Raw genomic sequence first — 16,738 nt, 5'->3', positions numbered from 1 at the left:
ATTCACAAATGGTTTACTCAACAAATTGTTAACAATCTCCACGTTGTCTTTACCATGAACCCCCCCGAAGATGGGTTATCGTCTAAAGCCGCAACCAGTCCTGCGCTCTTCAACCGATGTGTCCTCAATTGGATGGGAGATTGGTCTGACCAAGCTCTATACCAGGTTGGATATGAGCTTACGCAATCGGTTGATCTTGATAAGCCGAACTTCATTGCCCCAGATAGCATACCAGTTGCGTACCGTGGCCTATCCCTCCCAGCTTCTCACCGCGATACTGTCGTCAATGCTATGGTTTATGTTCACTACTCGTTACATAGATTCAACCAACGACTCCAAAAACAACAAGACAGGTCGACCTACCTTACCCCACGTCATTATCTTGACTTTGTGGCGCATTACGTTAAGCTGTTCAATGAAAAACGCGAAGACTTGGAGGAGCAACAGAGGCATCTCAATGTGGGCCTTGAAAAGCTCAGAGATACCGTCGACAAAAGTACGAGATCTAAGGGCTAGCTTGGCTCAGAAGAAGAATCAGCTTGAAAGGAAAGATGCTGAAGCGAACGAAAAACTCCAGCGAATGGTTGCCGATCAACGAGAGGGCAGGAGCAGCGCAAATCAGCATCACTTGAAATTCAGACCGCGTTAGAGAAGCAAGAGAAAGAAGTCGCTAGCCGAAAAGAAATTGTGCTACACGATCTTGCGAATGCTGAGCCTGCAGTCCTTGAAGCTCAAAAGAGTGTCAGCAACATTAAGAAACAGCATCTAACTGAAGTTAGATCAATGAGCAACCCTCCATCAGGTGTCAGATTGGCGCTTGAATCGGTTTGTGCACTCTTGGGTCATAAGGTTGAGAGCTGGAAAACAATTCAGGGTATTGTCCGCAAGGATGATTTCATTGCAAGCATCGTCAATTATGATAATGAGAGGCAAATGACCCGCCAACTCCGGTCAAAGATGCTGAATGAGTTTCTTTCCAAAGATGAATTCTCATTTGAACGGGTCAACCATGCTAGCAAGGCTTGTGGACCTTTAGTACAGTGGGTGCAGGCGCAAGTTAATTACTCTGCAATCTTAGATCGCGTTGGACCCCTTAGAGAAGAGGTGGGCCAATTGGAAGAGCAAGCATTACAAACTAAGGCGGAAGCGCAGGCAATCGAGAACACGATCAATGACCTTGAGAATAGTATTGCAACTTACAAGGTGGAATACGCAGCTCTTATCAGCGAAACTCAGGCCATCAAGAGCGAAATGTCCAGGGTTGAGTTCAAGGTTGACAGAAGTGTTCGTCTGCTCGACAGCCTGTCCTCCGAAAGATCCAGATGGGAAGAAGGAAGCAAGACATTCGAAACACAGATATCGACTCTTGTTGGCGATGTTCTTATCGCAGCGGCATTCCTTGCATACGGTGGCCTTTATGATCAACAATTCAGAAAGGCAATGGTTGACGACTGGATGCATCATTTGTCTCAATCAAACATTGACTTGAAACCACACAATCCAATAACGGAGTATTTGTCGAATGCGGATGAGAGGCTCTCATGGCAGGATAATTCGCTCCCTGTTGATGATTTATGCACAGAAAATGCCATTATTCTCAATCGTTTCAACAGATATCCGCTTATCATTGACCCCTCTGGCCGAGTTACGGAATTCCTGGAGAAAGAGAACAGAGATCGAAAACTTACGGTAACAAGCTTTTTGGACGATTCATTTGTCAAACAACTTGAGAGCGCTCTTCGATTTGGAAACCCTATACTTATTCAGGACGCGGAACATTTGGACCCTATTCTCAACCATGTTCTCAACAAAGAATACCAGAAAACTGGTGGCCGTGTGCTTATTCAACTTGGCAAACAAGAAATCGACTTCTCTCCCGCCTTCAAGCTCTTCCTATCTACTCGAGATCCTTCAGCCTCTTTCCCGCCAGATATATGCAGTCGAACAACGTTTGTCAACTTCACCGTTACGCAGAGCAGTTTACAGACACAGTCTCTTAATGAAGTGTTGAAATCCGAGCGTCCAGATGTTGACGAACGTCGAACAAATCTCATCAAGGTACAAGGAGAGTTCAAGATCCATCTTCGCCAGCTAGAAAAGAAATTGCTCCAGGCATTGAATGAGTCTCGCGGAAATATCCTTGATGATGATAATGTTATCGAAACTTTGGAAACACTTAAGAAAGAAGCATGGGAAATTTCCAACAAGATGATAGAAACAGAAGGGTAATGACAGAAGTCGACATATCACACTACATACATATCATCGCAGGTCTTGCAGTGCCGTCTTTGCTGTCCTTGAACAGCTTCACCACCTCAACCACTTTTACCAATTTTCTCTTCAATACTTTGTGGATATTTTTAATGATGTCCTTCATAACAACAAGAGACTTGCCCAAGAGCGTGACTATACCGCACGAGTTAACATAATATTGCGAGACCTGTTTATCGCAGCCTTCCAACGCACTTCTCTTGGGCTGCTCCAGAAGGATCGTGTCACTTTGGCCGTTCTCCTGGCGCAAGCTTCGCCATATCCTATGGACAAGGGCTTAATAGACATGATACTGGATACTACTGTCGAGGGTTATGACGTATCTACCGATGGCAGTCTCCGGGAATCAGCAATGGCAATTGTCGCCCAAATGTCAGTTTTCAAGTCGACGTTACCAAACATCTCAGCGGAGCAATGGGAGATGTTCCTTTCCGAAGAGTTCGCCGAGAACTTTGTTCCTTCTGTTTGGGAAGAAGGAACCAGCGCCTTTGACCAACAGCTACGCTCGTTACTACTTGTTAAACTCCTTAGGCTTGACCGATTTGTTCCCGCCGCAGAGCGCTTCGTCGTTACTGTATTCGGTAAAGACTTACTTGATCACGGTGGTGACTTGAAGGAGGTCGTCGAGCAAGTAACTTCAACCACCCCGATTGCCCTTAGTTCCAACCCCGGATTCGACGCAAGTTATAAGGTGGATGGTCTTGTGGAGAGAACGCACAGAAGCTGCGCCAATATTGCCATGGGTTCAAATGAAGGTCTTGAAAGCGCAGATAAGGCCATTAGCAATGCAGCAGCAACCGGAAATTGGGTACTTGTCAAGAATGTTCACCTTGCTCCATCTTGGCTTCAGAGCCTTGAAAAACGCCTCGAGTCTCTTAAGCCGCATAACGATTTCAGACTCTTCTTATCCATGGAATCAAGTCCAAAGATTCCGGTCAATCTAATTAGAGCATCTAGAGTTCTGATGTATGAACAACCAGCTGGCGTTCGCGCAAATGTGAAGGATTCCTTGTCGTCCCTTAGCCTGAGAGCAACAAGCCCACCTGTTGAAAAAGCTCGCCTGTACCTTCTACTGTCGTTCCTTCATGCTGTTATCCAAGAACGGCTTCGTTATGCGCCCAGCCTTGGATGGAAGGGCTTCTGGGAGTTTAATGATAGCGATGTGAGTGCAATCAACCTTCTACCCATTTAGTAGTTTAATATAAATGACTAACATCAACAATAGTATGAATGTTCCGCGTTTATTATCGATACCTGGGTTGCCTCGATCGCCCAAGGCCGCTCGAATGTTGCACCACAGAAGATTCCCTGGGATCTGATCCGGACGTTAATCACAGAAACCTACGGTGGAAAGATTGACGACGCCGGAGATTTCGCACTTCTTACTAAGCTGGTCGATACCTTCCTCACTCCCGCAGCGTTCGAAGACGACCATAAACTGGTCCCTGATGTGGAGAACGACGAGGCACTTATTCTACCAACCTCTACGGGCATCCAGGACTTCCTTGCATGGGTGAATCGACTACCAGAACGAGAGCCACCTACCTATCTAGGTCTGCCCGCTAACGCTGAAAAGCTGCTGCTGGTTGGCCACGGCAAACGGATGATCTCGAACCTATCAAAGATCACCACACTACTTGATGAAGGTGAACAGCTGATGGTTGAAACAGCCGCCATTTAGACAATATCTACCATCCTTCCCCCTTTCCCCCGTTTTTCCCCAGTGTCAAATCCTAAATCCTCCTATACACCCGAGATATTACCCCTTGTTTCTTATGTTTCTAGGCGTTTGCGGTCATTGATATTTCCCGGCCTTCATGGTTCCCTCAACTGGCTTGCCATGGGCTTTGCTGTTATATTTGTGTCTTTCTAGCACGGTCTGGTCTGGCGAGGGTATCTGTGGCGAGAATACTACATACATTCCGTCTGTCTGTCTGTTGTTCTTCCGGCTAAATTGCTCGGTTCATATCATGTTTTTAATCTCCTTTCTTTCCCCCCTTTTCGTCACATGTATTACAAGAAGTCAACAAGTACATCTTTAGAGTAATGTCACCATTTTATTCTTTTTTCTTTCTTTTTAGCTTGATATTTTGGCGATAGCCCAATATCATTAGTTTCTTCGATATCCACCGCGGGGAGACTTCTCATATACATATCCTGTAGTGCAAACCTGGCATCTTCTCCATATTTTCCGTATTCCAAACTCTGGAACTGACTCTATCTAGATTTCCACCAGATTTCCGTCCACGCCCAAACGGCCGCCTGGATAGGCTGGATCGAGCGAGACGAAGCCAGACATTACGTGTTTCGAGGTCCTCAAACGACCAGCCTGGGATTGAGACCAAACTCCGGCCCGCACAACTACATATGCTTAGCTGGTTAAACTACTATGTACTCGCCAGGAGCCATGGGCCGCTGCTTGACGTTCCAGAGGCTTGATGGCGCCAGGAAGCGGCCCAACACATCCCAGATATCCTCAGTGCATACTCTGTGTACTCCGTACTAAATACGCGGCGGTGTGGCGGATGGCAAGGGACGCCGCGTAAAGAGTGTCTCCATCCTACTCCGTACAGAGTATACGCCAGAACAAGCAGACGCAGCGTTGCTAATCGATTGTCCTGGATCAACAACTCCTTACTAAGTGCAGATTGATATATTAACTAGTTAGTTATATATCATATCTCAACTGGGTTATCCACTATTCCACCGTTGATCCCCCGCTGTTGAGCAAGATCCTGGCGCCCTTCCTCGTCATCACCAGCAGCATAAGCAGCATCAATAAGCGAATCTCAAACACGAACCGCTCCTGATCGACTGTTCAGACTCTATCAGAGAGGAGAAAAGCCAAGATCGTGTTTCAGGCTCTACGACATGGGCATATTTTTTCTCCCTTGACGTTTTCTGGCGCTCGTTGCTTTTTCCACGTTCAAGGATGGAGTTACGCCAACATCTTCCTCAACCGTCATCGTTTGGTAACTCGCCCATTTCAGACCATTCATACTCGGCTGTTGATGACGCTAGAGATGGGGACGGATGGCTGTTATTAATCTAACGGCATCAACTGCGGGATCCCAGCCAAGCGAGCTGACTTGCTGGCCCGTTCGACATGGAGGCAGACGGATGGGCGAGTGAGAGGCTGAACCAGTACCTAGATAGTATATACCATCAGGTTGGTGCGCTGGAACTCCATTTTGGCCGTTCTCTTCTTTTCTTTTTCCTTCGACTTTTTTTTTTTCTTTATCTATTTTACTCGTCACTCCTCATGGGCATCCCTCGCCGTCGAGGATGGTAACGTGAAAGCCATATCCTCCGAAATTTTTGTTATATTCCTTGAAGGAATCCTTTTGCTTATCATTTTACTATTTCCATTTACATACCTTTTTGTTTAATGAACGCAGTTTTATTTGACGCCTTGTTTCCATATTATTCTGCCTGGATGCAAATATCATTTCTCCTCCCACTTTAAGCACGACCCTGTTCGACGTGTGCGAAATTATCGCCAGACGCCTTTTCAAAATGAAGCGCCACTCAAGGACCCGGGAGCTTCGTTTGTCTTCCTTTGCTTCGAAGGATAGCCTCTATTCCATGTTTTCTCGTGTCCCACTCCTGCATGGCGTTTCTGCCGTTGAAGAATCGCTGCAGGCTTTGACAATGGGCGATCATGTCCCAGGGCTTCTTATTCCGATTGGTATGGACAATAAAAAGAAAGATATTATCTGTCTCCCCCCCCCTTTTTTTTTGAACCTGTGGGAGCTCTGGCCTAATGTTCAATATTATAGCTTTCCTTTCCTCCTTGAGGACTAATTTACAAATATCCACTTTTCCCGAAGATGCAATCTATAACCCTTCCTCGCCTTATGGTATCTCCCTGGTGAATACTCCTGACACACCTTGTACTTCTCTATATGCATCGACCAGTCAGGAAAGCCTTTGTCTACCGTCTCCGGCGTTCCAGAAACCCGCACGGTGCGCCAAAATCATAGAGTCATTAGATATTGACTCCGCTCCCTACAGCGCTGCTTTGCCTGCTAGCACTCACCTCTCCGTATTTCCCACTCAATCCGAGAACGAAGTGGCTTCTGCTCTTGGTATCATATCAGAGAGTGTCGTCCAGCAACGGCAATTGGCAGCTAGAGCCATCATTTCACATCCTGGAGTGCTTGCGGCAGGTATACTGTTCTTCCTATCTAGCGCTAAGATCATCTACTCTGGCTCTCCCGCCGACCTTATCCTAATCCTCAGCGTCTGGACGTTGAGCATATTAGTTGCGATCCTGGTGGTCCGTTTTATGGTCAAGGGCTATTTAGACCAGATCCGGGAGACAAGGGATATAAATTGGCTTTCACAAGACTCCGTTCACGGGCTATCGCATAGGCGTGATGAAGTATTTATTGCCCGGGACGAGGAAGGTGGAGATGTTGTTGGTGTCCTGGTTATGAGGATATGCAAAACGGTTACCGATGCTAGTACGCCGGGCGTACGGCCACGGTCAGCCAGGCGCAAAAGCTCTGCCAGATGGACTGGTATAATCCGTGCGTGGGCGGTCAAACAGCCCGCTAGATCGAATGGAGTGGGCACCAAATTATTGGAAGAAGCTATTGCTAATTGTCGGCTACGGACCCTGGACGGCCCTATGTTCGCCGACGACCACGTTCATTCGAAGCGATTTCTACCAGGGATGTTTAACGTTGGTTTTGACAAGCAAGATGCATGGGCACGGAGGTTTTTGGAACACACTGTTATGAGGGAAAGGAACAAGTAACTCGTATATATTTATCTATTTACATTTCTTTATTTTGTTGTGGGATTGGAGTTAATGTCTCCTTTTTACATTCGTTGCTTTGATGTTTTCCGCTATATACCCTCGTTCGTTACTTGGTTACTACTACTATTATTATCATATTTCTTATTATATACAATGCCAGCTATTACAGCCAGCTGTTGTTGACAGCTAGCCAGTTGAAATAGAAACTACATGAACTAAATAAGCCCAACCCCAAAAAACATCTACATATGTATGGAGGTTGATGTATGCTGAACGCGCGTTCATGCATATATTAAAGAAGGAGAGAGAAGATAATTACATAGCAGGGTCGGCCAACGGCCATCAAATCAGCTTGAGGGCTAGTTATGTAGAAGCAGTCAGGTAAGCATGCAGCCTCTTGGCCATTTGGCCAGGCTTCAAACATCCCTGTTGCATAACTAACTAGTTCGATATTCTTTCGCTAGGACATGTCGTGTACCAGCCTTTGCTCGCTCAGGGATAACCAGTGGTATGCAGTCAAGCAGGTATCACCAACATTACAGCTTCAAAGGGATAAGCCCAGTATTCCAGGTTGTTAGATGAGTCGTAGGAGAAAATGGCTCTAGAGAAAGAAATCATAGATTGTCGAAACCATACACAGTGGTTCCAAGCTATAAACACGCTTGTTAGATCCCGAAATGAAGATATGTAGGTGTAGAGTAAAGTATCACCTACTCTCTTTAACACGTATATGATCTGGACGGTATAAATGTTAGCCACAGAGGATTCAACCAAGGAGGGCTATAGATGAGCTTACATCAGGAGTCGTAACGGTCTATGATATGAAAACCGCTTTGTTAGCCTTGGTATAGAGGGATAATAGAGAAGAACAGCCAATGAGGGCACTCACCTTCCGAGCTTTGGCAGGGGTGTCTGTAGATTCGAGTAGCTGGACTACTTGCTCGAGAATCTGTTCAGGTAGAGAGCGTCAGCAGTGCGCAACACGTCTGAGTAGGTAGATTTCTCATTACCGTCTCCAGACGAGAAACAATGATCTCTCGTACTGTGCTATATATCGCCTTTTGCATGCGGACAACGCCGCCGCGGCGTGCGAGACGACTGGAGCCCAAACAAGGGGTTAACTCTCATACATTTGATAGAAGGCCATATCAGATTATGCATGCTATAATATGTATATTCTCATACCGGATGGCAGGCTTGGCTACAAGAAGCGCTGTGTTAGCTGGTCTATGTGTCTATATATTCTTTATGAAGGTCAAGTCCAGCTGTACTTACTGATACCCATGATGTTGTCCCGACAGTTTTTCCTATCAAATGATTGGCAAGCCTTTCTTGTAAGTAAGGAATAGCAGCTAGACCTACCGATAGCGTTTGGGTAGATACTTTGACGTGTAGTTCTTCTTCTTGCCGAGTTTCAACGGGGCCTCCATCTCTGTGCGGTCAGAAGAGGGTGTAGATACTAAGCGGTGACTCTGTAGATAATAACAACAGACTGAAATATCAAAGGCCAGAGTAGAGAAACTGGAGAGATAAAGTGAGTATGGGAGAAATATTCGATATAAGAGGGTGGAACCAGCGCTGTGTTATGATTCTGCTGTGTTGTTCAACTTGCGTTACTGGGACGATGGTAGAAAAACACATTAATAGAACACTAGACAGCTAACTAGCAGAGAGAATGACAATACAAAGAGACTTTGGCTCTGGCCTCCTTAAGACAACTGCTTTGAACTGGTGAAACCCTCCTAGCTGGCATAGGTATCATTTAGAACTTGTAGGGAGTCTCCTACTGTATATCCAAGAGACATATATTGTCTAGAGTCCACGTCGTCCTGTAAAGGAACAGCTTGGTGGGTTTGAAAAAAAAAGGGGGAATCTGGCATCTCATGGACTGCAAGCCCGCGGATTGGTATTAGTGACTATGAGCAGGAGTTGATAAATATATGTATGGGTATATATAAGTGTGTATATATACGTGATGCCAGGACATCATGGTCGTCTTGCCATTGACCTTTGACATACCGGTGTGCCTTCGCCATTCAGCGAGGGTGGAATGTACTCTGCAGGAGAACGGCCGTCAAACAGAGATGTGCTAGAGACAAACGAGGGACAGTATGGGTGAAGTAACAAAATCTTCCGGGGACACGCCCGAACGCCAGCCGTAAAAACATAATAGTATATGCAGTATGAGATATGTAAGGTAACATGTCATGCCACTAGGAGATGAAGGTGGCTTCCATTAAAAGGGTGCCTTCTTCTGTGATTTCCTCATCCTCTCCGATTTTGATCCTAATGGGCAGTTTGTTAGGTGGGACAAACTGGTTAAATATAACTCGTTAGTTCTAAGTCAGATAAACACGGTCCGTCTGTTATGGACACAAACTGACCTGATAGACATATGGCCTTGTTCCGGCGACACTTCCGACGAGCGACTTAATGAACCCAGGGACTTCAGCCATGACATCAATTCGATCGAGCCTAGGCCCTAGGGAGCCCTCGACCGTAGCCTCGAATGGTTTGCCGGCGGCTGTTTTGCCTGACCAGACAATCTTCACTGCAGTTGGTTCGGGCCAGTCGTTCTCAGAATCCTGAGTGAAATCGGTGTGTGTTACTGAATTTGGGGCACCGGCGTATAAAATTTCGCTATCCTTTGCAATACCACCAACGTTCACGACGGTAGAACCGTACGAAGGGGGAGTGGTGTACTCCATTATGCACGCGGAGAAGGTGGGCGACTGAAAGTCAACAAAGTTCCATCTCGCAGCTAGCATCGGCAATCGGGCGGTTAGAGTGGAGTCCATATGGGGAGGGTGAGGAGGAAGAAAGGCGGCTGGGGCATACCGAGGTGTTGTGGTTTCATGCCCTGGAGCGCATGGACGAAAAAACCCCTTCCAGCAAAGTCGATTTCCTTTTCACGAGTTATAATCGAGCCTTCGACCTTGCACCGTGGCCAAAATGCATGCCGCATACTGCCCCATGGATTCATTGGATCGGTTCCAAATGTTGAGGTTCCATCCTTGCCAACGACGAACCCCGGAGCTATGCGGGCAAGTGTAATATTAACCAGGCTGTCCTCGTTTATGGCGGATTTAATAGTGTACGCGGGTTCCCTCCTCATTGAGAGTGATGGCGACATTATCACCGCCAAAGGAGAGCATATCTTCGTCGAATATGTGGTTCTGTACAGGATCGGAGGCCCAAAGATGAGGTTTTGCCAGATCCGTGGAGAACACTTTGCAGTTAAACTGGCAGGTTGTATGCAGACCACTGCGAAAGTGAGGCACATTAGAAACCCAGCGTATACGCAAAGGGTGGTTGACACAAAAAGGGAAGCAAGAAAAAGACACGCTCCAACATCTTCATCATTGAAAAAGCTCACACGACATTGTTATAGATCAACTGGAGGGAGGCAATATCTCCGTTATCCGAGAAAAGATAGAACGTCTGGGTCTCCACGCAAGTTGACTGCATTGCAGCCCATCGTAGATGATCTTTGGTCGCCTCAGTGTATGGAATCGTCTTCGCGTGGTCGACCACCGACTGTATTGCCGTGGGCCCATAGATGGGCTCCTGCGTGCCGGCGACATTGGCCAAGCTGTGAGTGAGTGGGTCAGCGCATCTGTTTTCTACATGGTCGTTCACGGGCAAGAGGAATACATACGTTTGTTTAAACCAGTTCATAGTTGTGGTTGTGGGCGAGCGTATGCGAACCTGAGATTGTATCTAGATCTTGATGGAGGGGAACAAGCTGAAGGATGCGGCAACAAGAAATCAGGCAAGAATCTTGGAGCGGAAGCGGCGGATAAACGATGTACCGTGCAAGACTCTGGCCGCGACGATTCAACACGAGCAGAAGAGGCAGAACCGAGTCCAGGTGAAGCGTAAACAAGGCAACTTTCCACTTTCTTCTCGTTCTCCAAGTCTTTTTTTCCTCGTCGTTTTTTTTATGCGTAAAAAAAGATGCGGCTAATTCTTAATACGCGCGGTTCCGGCGGCTGTCATGAGGATCTTGCGGCTGGCGCTTGATTATCTGTTTTAGGTTTAGCGTGAGTCTGGAAGAACTTTTTATGAACTTCAAAGAGATAAAAAAGAAGAACAAACAATTGAGAATCTGCTGCTAGGCCTTTGGAAAGAAAAGGAGGGAGAAGAGACTGTCCCGGTTGATTTCTCTGCCCTGCTCCCTCTGTTAAAGGAGCAACCGCGACGATGGCAGCCAAAGCTATACCAAAGGACGTGGTCGTGAAGCTCATCGTGGGCGCCGGTCAGGCCAGTCCTAGTCCTCCAGTCGGTCCAGCTCTGGGGAGTAAAGGTGTGAAATCCATGGATTTCTGCAAGGTATGCCATTTAGGTTCTCAGACCCAATTGCGACGGGGCAAAGCTACCCCGTGAGAATTTTTTTTTTTATGTGTATATCTCTAACAGCGCAAATAGGAGTTCAATGCGCGCACTGCACACATCAATGTTGGAACACCCATACCCGCACGAGTCACTGTTCGGCCCGATCGATCGTTTACATTCGACCTCAGAACCCCGGTGACGTCCTGGCTTCTCTTGCAGGCAGCCAAGGTGGAACCAAGAAAAGCTCGCATCCGAGGCGGCGAGCGGCCAGGACATGAGACTATCGGGAACGTCTCGTTGAAACATGTTTACGAGATTGCAAAAATAAAGCAAACGGAGCTTCGCCTATCGGGCTTGAGCCTTCAGGGACTGTGTATGAGCATCATAGCCCAGGCGAAGTCCATTGGCATCAAGGTGGTACCGTGAACGGGTCTTCTGCTGATGTTCATTCGGAGGTGGCCATCTAATGGGAATAACAGAAGGACTCATCGGTGGGGACATCTTCCGAACCAAATCTACTTTTCCGAGCGTTTGACCTAGCTGGATCGAACGGGTTGGCGTGATCATTGCAAGGCGTTTGCGGGTGGGCAAATTCTACTTCTTGGGCTTCCTCTTCTATATATATCCTGCAGCCCCATGTTTTAGAGAGCTTCTTGGGTGCTCCTCGGAGCAGTGTACGGCATTGTACAACAGCCACAGTGTATGATAGAGCAACGACTTTCTTCTTCCACTCATCTCCCAGCTGCCTCGGATACCTCGGCTGCTGCTTTTCCCCTGGTAAAAAGAGCGAACCATGACTGCTACGAGCTCGCAACCAGCAAGTCCCTCAAGCGAGCCCATTTATATGTATTCATCTCATTCTCCTGTTCGAATAAGAATAAGTAAACAGTAAAAATAATAAGAATTTGATATCAAGATCATCTCCCGAAGTTCCCGGAAAATCTGAGTCCGAACAAGCTTTTTGGTCACCTTTTGGTTTCTACCGCAACTTTTTCTTCTTAAAAAAAAAATCTCTTCATCTTTCATCTTTCATTCTTTTTGCTCATCGTAACGGAACAAATCTTCGTCGTTTGTTCGACCATCAACGGCTGTCATCCTTCGATTGCGAAACGGACGTCAGGCGTGCATCCTTCTGGCTTCCGTGCCCCTCCTATTTGTTCGCGCCCTCCCTGGCTTGGCCCAGCGAAAAAAAGCCCCCAGCAAGAGCATCCCAGCCGGTGCTGCGCCGAGGACGGTCGCCGTTGAGTCTACGTTAGCCAAAGGTCGAATGCGCGCGTTGAGAGGAATGCTTCTGTGCCTGCAAGTCTGTTGAGAGCTGCCCTGCTTCCACCGCTACGGCCAAACGTCGCTGGGCCATAACTACATTATCACAGCTACACCCCGTATATATCTTCAACGAAGCAGAAGCCGTGTATCAAGCCCTGGAAAGGAGCAGGAAAGAGTGCTCATTCCATCATGGCTACGCTCTCGAGCTCAGCATCAGCTGAGAAGAAGGCCCAGGAACCAAACACTGTCCGTTTTGCCTCGCAGAACCAGGAGATCGAACCGCCCCAGAGTCTTCTGTCGTCCAGCGACTCTCCAGGTACAGCCATCAAGGGAAATGATGGATCTCTACATCGAGGGCCTGGTGGTGAATCCATACCCTTTGATTCTGCATTCCAGAAATCCAGGCTTCAGGAAACAAGACTGCATAATTTTGCTTTTGATCCGGTGTCTTTACCTGCTTCTAGGGTATGTGAATATGGACATCTCTTTTGTCCTAGACGATACTTTTGTCTATGACGCTTATTATAAGTAATTGAGCAGTCTCTTGAATCATCAGACTAATACCTGTTCAATTTTATTTTTCGTGATAGGCTCCTTCCCGAGATTCGAGCATCCGTGACTTTAATAGATCCATTGGAATGTCTCCTCCTCCCTCACAACCGCAATCTCCTGCCTTCGGCCCCATCGACCTGCCCGAGAATCCAAAGGATGGACATAATCGCGCATTACTAGAGACAGTAGAAATGACGCCAGAAGCCTCTTCTTCCAGCGAACGGCCCTCTAAACAATACATGAGAAACCAGCACTCGTTCACCTCCTCCAGGCCATCCTCACCCTCCACTGCCCCTTCCACTCGTCCAGTCTCGGGATATAGCAATACTCCTCCACCAAAACTCTCAAATATCAACCGCGGGAAATTTTTTGTTGGCCCATCTGAGGACAGCCCTCCAAGTACCCCCCGATTTGAAGCCAAACGGCCTGCCTCCCCGCTCCTTGGATCAGGTACAATCACTCCCTTAGGCGATGAGAATGATCCTTACGCTCGAGATAAGAGACCTCCGCAAACAAAAAATCTAGCGAATATAGACCAGAGGTTCATTTTCGGAGGCGTTGACGCCAAACGCCGTCCACATAAATCACATTCTACAACTTCCTTATCCACACATAATATCCCACGCTCTGCTCATGCATCTGAGGCCAAGGACCATCATCATCACCACCACCATAAACACTCCCACATCTTCGGTGGCAAGAAAGATCGGCATCTTCAAGATGATAAATTTGATGCCAGACATTCGGGCTCAATGTCTGAGCTAAGGCGTTTCTTTAGGATGGATCGCAAGCACAAACGGGGAGAGTCACCATCTTCTATGAAATCTTCTAAATCCTCCCTAAAACATGTTCCGTTCCAATCTACTGCCCCCAGCGTGCCTTTTGCCGATGACCATGGTCTGCAGTCCAAGTATGGAAAACTTGGTAAAGTCCTGGGAGCAGGCGCCGGAGGATCTGTCAGGTTGCTCAAGCGCAGTTCGGACGGTGTCACTTTTGCTGTCAAGCAGTTTAGAGAAAAACACTCCTGGGAATCGGAGAGGGAGTATGCTAAGAAAGTAACTGCAGAATTTTGCATTGGTTCTACTTTACACCATGGTAACATTATTGAGACGCTAGACATCATTCGTGAGAACGGCAATTGGTATGAGGTGATGGAATTTGCGCCTTTTGATCTCTTTGCCATTGTCATGACTGGGAAGATGACAAGGGAGGAGATCGCTTGCTCATGGCTGCAAATTGTGAATGGAGTCAGCTATCTTCATAGCATGGGCCTGGCTCATAGAGACCTCAAACTAGATAACGTCGTGGTCAACGATAAAGGCATCATGAAATTGATAGACTTCGGCAGTGCAGTGGTATTCAGATATCCCTTCGAAACCGGAACCGTTCAAGCCACAGGTACGCTTTAACTGTTTCCCTATATCCACTATACCTCGGAAAAAGAACGTCACTAATGAGAATATAGGCGTCGTTGGTTCAGACCCATACTTGGCCCCTGAGGTTTACGACGGAAAGAAATATGACCCTTGTGCAGCAGATATGTGGTCTCTTGCGATTATATACTGCTGCATGATCCTCCGCCGATTTCCCTGGAAACAGCCTAAGGAAGAGGATAACTCATTCAAACTATTTATTGCTGAACCATCCCCTAATACCCCACCACCAGATGAGTTTGGTAATCCATCCAGAGGGCGGCCAAGGTCCATGGTTGGAGAACCGGGAAATAATTCTACTGCGAATGGAATCAAAGACGACAGCCAAGTTCACCATCATCGCCGTAGATCAGATAACAAAGAATATCCTAAATCGGGACCTACTACCAACGACCCCAAGGATGAAACTTCTGCAAAAATAGCGGGAAATGCAGAGAAACAAGCTACAGGCCAGCGTCAAGAACCCATTAAAGGGCCCTGGCGGCTCTTAAGGGTTCTACCTCGGGAGTCCCGTCTCCTTATCAGCCGTTTACTGAAACTCGATCCGCGAGAACGAGCAACTTTACAGGACATATTGGAAAACGAGTGGGTAAGGAGCTGTGAAGTCTGCAGACAAGAAGAATCCGGCCAGATTATCAACGCACCTGGGCATACTCACATACTGGAGCCTCCCGCTCCCGCGCCTCCAAAAAAATAGGTATTTAATAGATTTGTTGATAGCCGCCACAGTATTTTCCGACGGATTCCGCCCATGATAACTGGTTGGTTTATCTGTTGGTTTGCCTTTCTTCCAATCCTTCGTTTTCCTATGGGAAAGTAAAAAGTTGCTACGTTTTTATATGCAGTTATACATTGTGGACACTTATTTGATTGGAATTGGATTGTTTCTGCTTCTATCCACGAACCTTTTTCTCTTTGGCGTTTATACAAAGGAGAATTGCGTGGTTTCTTGATACCTACTACCTACACGATGTACATTCTGTTGTTCTATTGTTTTGTTTATAATTAGTATATATTCTGTGGTTACAGTCCTGCACAATGAATCCTAATAATGATACTATTGATTTCCTCCATGAATCAGATAAAGAGTGGCAGCTTAACTATACTATCTATATATACTCTCAGTAGTAATAAGCCAATTCGACTCCCTTGTCTATATATAATGTAGATAAACCAAAATATCATAGGGCTTGTGAGGTCATTCAAATCATTTCCGTCACTATTGTTGAATGGGATTGCACAGGAGCATCTGTCGAAGCGTGCTTTCCGTTAGCCTGTGGTTTCTGCTCAGGGCCTGGAGTGGTAGAAGCTTCTACACTAACTCCAGGTTCTCCTTCGTTCTCTTGTGTCTCGCTATCTTCTTCGGGAATCGGAATCTTTCTTCTTCCATTTGCTTTGTAGACGAGAACCATATCATTTCCTGTTCGCCATATGTGAGTACGTATCGTTGCGAGAGTCATGTCCATAGGTATTAACTACATAACCTTGTGTTAGTGTTTCCCATCTAGGTCATTTTAATATATGTTAATATAGAGTTGCTTACAGTGTTTTGACAGTATAGCTCGAGATACTCTTCTGGTTTCAGAGCATCCTCGCTTGGGTTTTCTACATTTTGCGGGTCGATACGTTCTGCAACGTATGCAAGAATCTTCTTTGCGCGAAGCATTCGGTTTGCATTGAGGCGGGATGAGTTATTTGGAGCGGTCCTGTACCTATGAGTTAATCACTCTCTAGTGGATAAAAACGTGAGAAGTTTGCCCGGAGCGTGCACTTACATGTCAGGTTTTATAACCTCGGGGAGAGAATCTTGGAATGGTTTTAATGAGAATGCAATTTTGGGTACCTCTTTGAATGGGATAATATTCTTTGAGTAAAAAATGTAAATTAGTAGTTGTATCCTTGGTTGGGGGAAGGGGAGGGGGGGGGGGGGGGGGGGGGGGGTTAAAAAAAAATATTTTCCCCCAGCACTAAATTCACAAGCCCAAGGGGGGGGAGTTTTTCCAAAAAACAAAAATTTTGGCGAAAGGGCCCCAAAGGACCCCTTTAAAAAAATTGGGGGAAAACCTAAACTCGGGTTTTCCCTTTGAAAAAAAAACCCTGTGGGAGAGGGGGAATT

The 16,738-nt window shown here is 46.6% G+C and overlaps 8 protein-coding genes across 8 annotated transcripts in view; 4 read left to right on the top strand and 4 right to left on the bottom strand.

Moving 5' to 3' along the window:
- Positions 1 to 3,952, top strand: part of MCYG_05177 (dynein heavy chain) — a gene marked incomplete at both ends in the record, with an annotated part of 13,192 nt that extends 9,240 nt beyond the window's left edge. The window contains 4 exons of the mRNA XM_002845262.1: positions 71 to 496; positions 578 to 2,225; positions 2,272 to 3,433; positions 3,497 to 3,952. Of these exons, the coding sequence (XP_002845308.1) occupies positions 71 to 496; positions 578 to 2,225; positions 2,272 to 3,433; positions 3,497 to 3,952 (3,692 nt within the window). The remainder of the gene's footprint in view (positions 1 to 70; positions 497 to 577; positions 2,226 to 2,271; positions 3,434 to 3,496) is intronic.
- A 540-nt stretch (positions 3,953 to 4,492) lies between these two features.
- On the bottom strand, positions 4,493 to 5,270 carry MCYG_05176 (uncharacterized protein; the record flags this gene model as incomplete). The annotated part of the gene is made up of 3 exons (XM_002845261.1): positions 4,493 to 4,632; positions 4,775 to 4,908; positions 5,140 to 5,270. 3 exons carry the CDS (start codon positions 5,268 to 5,270, stop codon positions 4,493 to 4,495), a joined length of 405 nt encoding a protein of 134 aa, XP_002845307.1.
- Positions 5,271 to 5,922: 652 nt separating this feature from the next.
- Positions 5,923 to 7,033, top strand: MCYG_05175 (acetyltransferase; the record flags this gene model as incomplete). The annotated part of the gene is made up of 2 exons (XM_002845260.1): positions 5,923 to 5,959; positions 6,051 to 7,033. The coding sequence occupies 2 exons, from the start codon at positions 5,923 to 5,925 to the stop codon at positions 7,031 to 7,033; spliced, it is 1,020 nt and encodes a 339-aa protein (XP_002845306.1).
- A 769-nt stretch (positions 7,034 to 7,802) lies between these two features.
- On the bottom strand, positions 7,803 to 8,466 carry MCYG_05174 (uncharacterized protein; the record flags this gene model as incomplete). Its single annotated transcript, XM_002845259.1, has 6 exons — positions 7,803 to 7,850; positions 7,926 to 7,985; positions 8,047 to 8,134; positions 8,222 to 8,258; positions 8,312 to 8,343; positions 8,399 to 8,466. The coding sequence occupies 6 exons, from the start codon at positions 8,464 to 8,466 to the stop codon at positions 7,803 to 7,805; spliced, it is 333 nt and encodes a 110-aa protein (XP_002845305.1).
- A 783-nt stretch (positions 8,467 to 9,249) lies between these two features.
- MCYG_05173 (survival factor 1) lies at positions 9,250 to 10,714 on the bottom strand (the record flags this gene model as incomplete). Its single annotated transcript, XM_002845258.1, has 6 exons — positions 9,250 to 9,351; positions 9,421 to 9,797; positions 9,875 to 10,072; positions 10,176 to 10,300; positions 10,413 to 10,628; positions 10,695 to 10,714. 6 exons carry the CDS (start codon positions 10,712 to 10,714, stop codon positions 9,250 to 9,252), a joined length of 1,038 nt encoding a protein of 345 aa, XP_002845304.1.
- A 490-nt stretch (positions 10,715 to 11,204) lies between these two features.
- Positions 11,205 to 11,797, top strand: MCYG_05172 (mitochondrial 54S ribosomal protein YmL19; the record flags this gene model as incomplete). The annotated part of the gene is made up of 2 exons (XM_002845257.1): positions 11,205 to 11,368; positions 11,465 to 11,797. 2 exons carry the CDS (start codon positions 11,240 to 11,242, stop codon positions 11,795 to 11,797), a joined length of 462 nt encoding a protein of 153 aa, XP_002845303.1.
- A 1,029-nt stretch (positions 11,798 to 12,826) lies between these two features.
- On the top strand, positions 12,827 to 15,492 carry MCYG_05171 (serine/threonine-protein kinase HRK1; the record flags this gene model as incomplete). Its single annotated transcript, XM_002845256.1, has 4 exons — positions 12,827 to 13,102; positions 13,228 to 14,587; positions 14,655 to 15,211; positions 15,343 to 15,492. 4 exons carry the CDS (start codon positions 12,827 to 12,829, stop codon positions 15,490 to 15,492), a joined length of 2,343 nt encoding a protein of 780 aa, XP_002845302.1.
- Positions 15,493 to 15,824: 332 nt separating this feature from the next.
- MCYG_05170 (WD repeat protein) overlaps positions 15,825 to 16,738 on the bottom strand; it is a gene marked incomplete at both ends in the record, with an annotated part of 5,196 nt that continues 4,282 nt past the window's right edge. The window contains 3 exons of the mRNA XM_002845255.1: positions 15,825 to 16,097; positions 16,166 to 16,328; positions 16,398 to 16,486. Coding sequence (XP_002845301.1) covers positions 15,825 to 16,097; positions 16,166 to 16,328; positions 16,398 to 16,486 — 525 coding nt within the window. The remainder of the gene's footprint in view (positions 16,098 to 16,165; positions 16,329 to 16,397; positions 16,487 to 16,738) is intronic.

The sequence above is a fragment of the Microsporum canis genome, genomic scaffold, assembly GCF_000151145.1.
Source record: "Microsporum canis CBS 113480 supercont1.5 genomic scaffold, whole genome shotgun sequence".
In the NCBI taxonomy this organism is placed as follows: Eukaryota; Fungi; Ascomycota; class Eurotiomycetes; order Onygenales; family Arthrodermataceae; genus Microsporum; species Microsporum canis.
Note: the sequence above shows the minus strand (reverse complement) of the source record. Positions and strands in the feature narration are given on the sequence as shown.